The 7,628-nt window shown below is 39.6% G+C and overlaps 1 protein-coding gene across 2 annotated transcripts in view; it reads left to right on the top strand.

Moving 5' to 3' along the window:
- Positions 1–3,699: 3,699 nt before the first annotated feature.
- Positions 3,700–7,628, top strand: part of aldh3a2b (aldehyde dehydrogenase 3 family, member A2b) — a 21,312-nt gene continuing 17,383 nt past the window's right edge. The window contains exons 1-3 of one of the 2 annotated variants that reach the window (XM_005727887.1): positions 3,700–3,829; positions 5,132–5,293; positions 5,783–6,014. In XM_005727887.1, coding sequence (XP_005727944.1) covers positions 5,132–5,293; positions 5,783–6,014 — 394 coding nt within the window. In that variant the 5' untranslated portion in view covers positions 3,700–3,829. Of the gene's footprint in view, positions 3,830–5,097; positions 5,294–5,782; positions 6,015–7,628 lie in introns of both variants that reach the window. The other variant, XM_013909479.1, reaches the window with a different exon arrangement.

The raw sequence follows: 7,628 nt of genomic DNA, 5'->3' as shown, positions 1-7,628 counted from the left end.
CTTTTATCTATCTATCTATCTATCTATCTATCTATCTATCTATCTATCTATCTATCTATCTATCTATCTATCTATCTATCTATCTATCTATCTATTAAATAGATGTTAAATTAATTTTCGAATAGAGTATAGAGTTTGTTTGCGGGTTGCCAGAAACAACAGCTTATAAATCTGGGTCAATTGCACCGGACCAATTCAAACTGACTAAAGTATGACAGCAAGGTCAACTACACTGCTGGGTTAATAATACAACTTGAATGGATGCATGACAGTGCACGACAGCTCACAAATACAAACTAAAGGCAAAAGCTGCAATAGATGGTGGTGGAATAAAGATGCAAAGTGGACTCCTAAAAAATGATATTTCTGGTCAGATGATGTTCAACCCTCCAGTTATCTAGTGAATGCTGTTTGAGACTTTGTGTGTGTTTTTTCTTATCATCTGTCCATCTACAAAGAACATTAATACATTAATGGAGATTTCTTCTCATTTCATTTGTACTTCAATTGTTACTAATCATAAACTGACAGGGCGATCTAGAATTCATCTTTTCTTCTCACTGAGTAGTCGCTCTCTTCACTTTTCCACTCTCCTGCCCACTCCTCTGCCCAGACTGTGTTCCCGGCCTCACCGTGGAAAAAACACAATACACAAACTGTCTTTTTCTCTGTGTGTGAATGCCTCAGTTTATACCTCACAAACTCAGGTGTGCACACAGAGAAACGCTGCACTCCTGTGTCCACACTCCCCTCTAAGAAATCAGGATTGACACTCAGGCGTGAATGACGCTCTGACCTCCTCTCCGTCACCTCAGTCCTCGCTCCTTCCTTCACAATACACAAACGCCGCTCCTCAGTCCTCTATTTGATGTGGAAACTCATTCCACATTTCCTGTCAACCTGAGAGATTTTGGGGGCCCAATCTTGAATTCTGCATAGCAGAGGCGAGGGGGTTACTCCTCGCCTCTTGTCCCGTGCTTGTAAAGGCCCCTCTGGATCTGAGAAGTAGGAGCAAAGTGTGATTCCAGCTTGGCTATGGATAAAAGGACAACAGGCCAAACAGCAAAAGCATCACACACGATTTAGTGCAGCTGGAGATACAAAATAAATGGGTATTACAGCTCAGATGGAAAGGAAGCTGAAATATTCTGTCAGCATTGTGATCCAACAGGTCGGTGTGACTTCAACTTGGCTTTGGATAAGTAAGCAAAGCATGAAGTCAGTGAAGGAGAAAACTGTGGCTGTAGATCACATGTTATTCAGTGAACTTCATAAACTGAATTAAATCCAACAAAGTAACACATAATATGCAACTATTATTCCTATTATTCATGTAGCTTAATGTTTTGGGTTTTTTGGGCATTTTTGTGCACTTAGCTACTGAAACTACTGATGTTTTTTTCCCAGTGAAATTAAAGAAATTAATTTCTCCCCTCTTTCTGTCAAAATCCTGACCAAAGGCACAACCTGTACATGCAATCAGGTGGTGATTAATTATTGCTGCTGATTAACAGATGTTCGGATGTAACTAGTTTGCTCCTCTAACCTGGGCTACAGTTTTTCAAGCACAGGTGTCTGATGGACATTGTAAACCGCACATTATCCATAATAGCTTCCTTTGTAATATGATGGCTGCTTTTTAGTTTAATGTAGTTTAAGATTTTATATTTTGCCACTGTATGGGTTAGTGCTTATCTTTTCACCCTGCGCACTTCAACTGAATCACTGAGATCTGCTTAGCAAATGTCTGCCTGTCTCGAGCTCCTAATTAAACACAGGAGGTGAAATTGTGGAACAAACTGCGTCTTCACATCAGCATCTCCCATGTTTATTCTTTGGCTTTTAGATCAGACTGAATTCTGACTGTTATTTATCTATGTTGTTTTACTCTTTTTGCTTTAATTCTATGTTCTTTAAGTCTGTTGTTTTATATCACTGTTTTTGTTTTTGTTTTTTTAGATGTGCAGCACTTTGGTCCGCAGCTATTGCTTTATATGTACTGATAAATAAATTTGACATGACAGTACATTCAATGAATGAAGCAGTCTTACTTGACTCAGGCTATGTGCTGGATTGTCGCAGTGTTTTTTGGGGTCTGCAGAAGCCTGAATGGGAAACTGGATATCATGCATAGACAAGAATATTATTCCCCTATTTCCAGGAATCACAGGGTACTGCGATTTAAAGCAGATGTGTGACTGCTGGCATCTGATAAAAGATGGATTCAGCCTCAGCAGGGAATTGATTTGGATATGAATATATGCAATATTCACACTAGGTTTTAGTGCATTGTTACTAACAATAGCATAATTTGTTAGATGTTACCAGTACATAATTTTAAATCGTCAATATGCCAAGTCGGAAGCTAAAAAATGATATCCTAACTGCAGTAGGCAATTACTGGCCACTTTATTAGGTGCACAACCATCTCTAGGATTTATAGAGAGTGATCTGAAAAAGAGAAAATATCCAGTGAGTGGAGAAAATGCTTTATTGATGTCAGATGTCAGAGGAGTATGGTCAGACTGCTTCAAACTGATAATAACGTAAAGGTAACTTAAAATAACCTCATGTTACAACCAAAACATGGTAAATGGAATTACTCTTATTTAGTGATTTTTCTACCTGAGCACACAAAGCTCTTTATTCGACATGTCTCGCTCACACATTTTATTCTGCATCCTAGTGCACACTCACACTCACTCCGCCACCTGACCAGCAGGGTATGCAGAAGAGCATTAGTTCTTAAGTTCAAAATGTGCTGCCAAACAACATGAAGGCATGGATCCATCCTCCCTTGTATGAGTGAGCACACTGGGGCTCATTCAAACACCAAAGTCTCCCAGAGCAGTGTTGCTGTTTTCCATCCCCTTTTGACCTGCTTCTAGCAGGATAACACAGCATGATACAAACATCGAATCATCTCAAACGACTGTCTCGATCACAACTTAATATAAGTTCCCTGTACTCAAATGTCCTCCACAGTCCTCAGATGTCAAATAGAGCACATATCGGATGTGGTGGGAAGGATTCTCATTGTGGACATGCAGACGAAAAATCTGCAACTAGTGTGAGAATCTGACATGTCAACATGGACCAAAATGTCTGAGGGATGTTTCCAGCACCTTGTTGAACCTGTGCAAAAATAAGGACTTGGTTATTTGTCATGAATGACTCCCAAAGGTAATATTTCCAGACCATCTTATTTACAGAATTTCTAAATCTCTGAAACATTAATATTTTATTAAAAGTAGAAAACCGTTATTTTCCACAGTGGAAAAAGTCCATTAAGATATTTCTGTATAAATACAGAGAGAAGGGGATTTGTTTCATGTGCACAAGGGAAATTTGTAATTTTATCTGTTTATTTGTTTATTTTAGTTTTTCATTTATTTTTGCTTATTATGGCATTGTGTGCTCCTGGCTCAGTTTGAAAGTCGACTGCAGGTCCAGCGGTGCACTACATCTCTGTGACACCTTTACTTAGTTTGAATTTGCAGACAAAATACAGAAACAGCATATCAACTAACATAACAAGTCAGATTTAACGTTTGGAAGTCTTTTTTATGACAAATAACCACGTCCATGTTGACATATTTCGGTGTGGACTATGAACTGTAGGTGTGGACCAGAGAGCCGCGCTGAGGCTGAAAGCTAAGCCCAGCGGAGGGAGTGTGGGGCCCTCCCCCCAGCGGGGGGTGGGATCTAACGGGGAAGGAGAGCTCTGTTTCTCCGCCAGTGTGACCCGTCCGGCTCCTCCGCAGCAGGTTATCTCACCATCGAGACGCTTCAGGATCTCCAGAATTTAACCGCCCCTGAGATTATAAAGGTAGGACTGAACAAAACCAGATCACAGGTGTTTTCGCGTTTTAAGTTCCTGACCTAACAGACAGAGAGCGACCCGCGGGAGCGATTTGTGAAGAGACAAAAAAACCCCATTTTTTCAATTTAATCAGCCAGACGGACACATTAAGACGATAATGTATCCAATAAAGTTTGTGCAGAATAACCAACGTCAGCCGTGAAGCATTTAACGTGAAACAGGATACCGGATGTTGTATGTGTAGTTTCTAATTACTGTACCTTTAAGTGTGAGCCAGCCGCTGTAGCCTGGTGTTTGTGATGGTTTCCCTTTGCTGTCATTATCACAGCATACAAGCATAGAAAGCATCAGGCTCCCTCCCTAAAAAGCGATAATGGACAAATATTCCGCTTGATCCAAGTTATCAGGAGCATATAATAACGTATGCATATAATTAAAAGTACAGAGAGCCAGCACAACAACAGAAAAACGTACTTATATAATACTTAATTGCTAATATGCAAAACGATGATGTATCTTATCACTTCTGTCATTTTTTATAATATAGTGGGTTTGTCTCAATAAAAGAAAAAGCAGTGCTGCTGTAGTCAATGAACGAAATCTCTCAGCACAACTATAAGAAACAAATTACAGAAAAACTTCTGCTCATTGCCCACACTGTCCTGTAATTAAGTAAAAGGTTTTTGTTATTACACTGAAAATGTCTTACTTTATTTATTTATTTATTCATTCATTCATTCATTCATTTGTTTTACTGTAAATGTAAAAAATATCTATAGTAGATAGTGAAAAAACCTTTTCTGTCATTTAACTGTTTATATATTACTTAACTACTTTGCAGTATGAGTGGCTGTGGGGCAGGTCTATATCAGTGCATCAGTAACACAAACTGTAAAATATTTGAAATTACATTTGAAACGTTCCTAAATTTTCCAAAGATGTTCAGTGGGCTGGACTGGAGTCTTAAGCAGGCTGATTTTGGCTCCCGGGCCTTAACAATCACAATTAAATATAACAGAAAATACTAAACTATCCTAATCTTTATAGCTTAAGTTACTAAACTACCACCAAAACCTCAAGTTACATTATATAATTTAACAGTTCTTACTTTATAGACGAGAGATCAATAAAACTAGGATAGTTATGGTTATAACAGATTTTTTTAAAGTGTTTGATGCACTTGCTCGTGCTTGGACCGGTGAGAAGAGAGCTGCAGTAGGAGAGTTGTGTATTTTTAAAGTTATCCACCTTTTCTTGATTTCTGCTTTCTGCAGCTTTGAGGAAATCTTTTTCATTTGGTCTCAAAAGATGTCCCGGGAGCAGCAAGCGGTGGCTCGTGCCAGGAAAGCCTTTGAAACAGGCAGGTCCAAATCTGTAGAGTACCGAATCAACCAGCTCAAGAATCTGCAGCGGTTATTCAGCGAGAGACAGAAAGAGATTGCAGCTGCCATTAAGAAAGACCTCAATAAGGTGAGTAGTGAGTACAAAACACATAGACTCCTGTCTGTGTTTTTACAGACTGGCTTCCGATGTTTCCCCTTTTATTTCTTAGGTAAGCACAAAAGCTCCCGGAAAGCACATCCACTGCCAAGGCCAAGGCACATTTCGTAATTCTAAACAAAGTCATCTGGACCCAATTAAATCCTGAATTTTTTTGTCTGTGTCATTAATGTCTTGGTAGTTGTGCATACTTGTGCTGGCACACAAACAGTCTGACATAGAAAGAGCTGGATGGGATCTCTTCTTTCCTCTGGAAATCTGATTGCTATAAATAAATATATATGTATAGGACTGCCTTGTTAAGAAATATAAATAGAAGTTTTAAAGTGGTCAGATCATAAAACCTATGAAATGTTCATGAATCAAAAATAGCCAAAATAGTTTCCTTTCATGGAAGCATACAGAAGCTGAAGAGTATCCACCATAAGGAGATCCTACGTTCATCTTCTTCTTCCTCAGACCGAGGTTGGGGCGCAGTTTTATGAGACTCTGGGTCTGGAGGGTGAGATCAGCCTCTTCATTAAGAATCTGAAGGAGTGGGCAGCCCCTCGGCATGTGAAGAAGAACCTGCTGACCATGTCTGACACCGTCTACATCCATCCAGAGCCGCTGGGGGTGGTGCTGGTCATCGGGGCCTGGAACTACCCCTGGGCTGTGACCATCCGGCCGCTCATTGGAGCCATTGCTGCCGGTACTGTACCATGCTGAGAGTGTTTGGGGTGGATGAAAGGGCAGAGTGTGATGTAATGTGCCTGAGTAGCGCTTACATCTGTAACATCTTTTATGATAAGAATACCACAGGCAATTTGTGTCCTTGTGGCCACTTACTCAAGTGCAGAATTGCATAAAATAGCATAAAAGTCAAATTATATAAAGCATTAGCATTTATATATAATAATTATTATTATTGTGTGCATATTAAATAATAACTGAAAACAAAGTTACCTATATAATTAAGTACTGGAGTAAACTTATATGTCACCAAATTCTCAATTTAAAATATACAATTTACTCACAGTTTGCAGTGCCTGCCCCTTTAAGCACACAGCCTTATTAACTCTGATATTGTAGCATTTTTTCAATTCAGAGTAAAATCAGAACCTATGTAAATGTCTTTGGATACGTTAGCAACAGACAGCAAAGACCACAACATTTCTGCCTAAGATTTGGAAATCAAGGCGTGTATTCAGTTCTTTTCTTTTGTCCCGTGATCACAACCGCTCAAGTTCCCCTTTCTATCCAGCCACTGCCAAGTGTTCTCTTTCAGCTTGTGATAAGTAGGTCAAAGGCCACTCTGTGAACTCTATACTGCAATAATGAGAGCAGAAGTTTTAGGAACGGCAAAAGATTCATTGTGTGTGTCCTTGTACGTTGGTATTTACTCATCAGATGCTGGGATCATGTTTTTTTCTATTTCTCATACATTATCTTCATAAAGCTCAGCCTGAGTGGTCAAACTGTGCGACTCAGCTTTAATCACGATGTCATGAAGAGGTTTCTTGTGACTACACAGCATGACACTGCAGTATTTTTGGTTGTCCAGTGATAGCTTTGCATATCAGTGCTTGCAAGTAGGCGGCTCATTTGTATTTCATTTGGATAAATCTAGTTTAGTGTCAAATACTGAAAAAGTGTAGCACTCGTCAGTGCAGTTGTGCAGCACTTTGTGCCACCATTTAATATTCTGTGATTGCTGGCACAACATGGACTTTGCTCTTTGCACCGGCAATATCAGATATTACACAGATGCTCGTATCAGCCCAGTGGGTCAGAAGTCTTTTCTTCTGATTATTTTCAGGCCAAAGGCAACTGTCAGTTCAACTAAAAAGTGTTGAAGAATTATGCATTTAAAATATAATGCACACCGATGTGCGTAATATTTTTTCATTGTGATTGGTTAATATTTACAGTCATAATTTCAGGTTAAAATAGTAAGTTAGCATTTTCTGTCTGGGCAGCCACAGCCTGAATGTGTGTGTTTGAATGGGTGAATGAGGCTAGTTGTATAAAAGTGCTTTGAGTGCTAGAAAAGAGTAGAAAAGCAGGATATAAGTGTCATTTATTTCCAGGGAGTAAAAAGAATTCAATTAATCTCAGTAAAACAGAGACCAGTAAACAACGTATGTACTATATGTAATAGGCTGATAATTCATGATATATACCATCCATCCATCCATCCATCGTCATCCGCTTTGTCCGGGGTCGGGTCGCAGGGGCAGCAGCCTAAGCAAAGAGGCCCAGACCTCCCTCTCCCCAGCCACCTCCTCCAGCTTGTCCGGGGGAATACCAAGGCGTTCCCAGGCCA

Source organism: Pundamilia nyererei, unplaced genomic scaffold (assembly GCF_000239375.1).
Source record: "Pundamilia nyererei isolate P.nyererei 1_Seehausen unplaced genomic scaffold, PunNye1.0 scaffold00026, whole genome shotgun sequence".
Taxonomy (NCBI): Eukaryota; Metazoa; Chordata; class Actinopteri; order Cichliformes; family Cichlidae; genus Pundamilia; species Pundamilia nyererei.
Note: the sequence above shows the minus strand (reverse complement) of the source record. Positions and strands in the feature narration are given on the sequence as shown.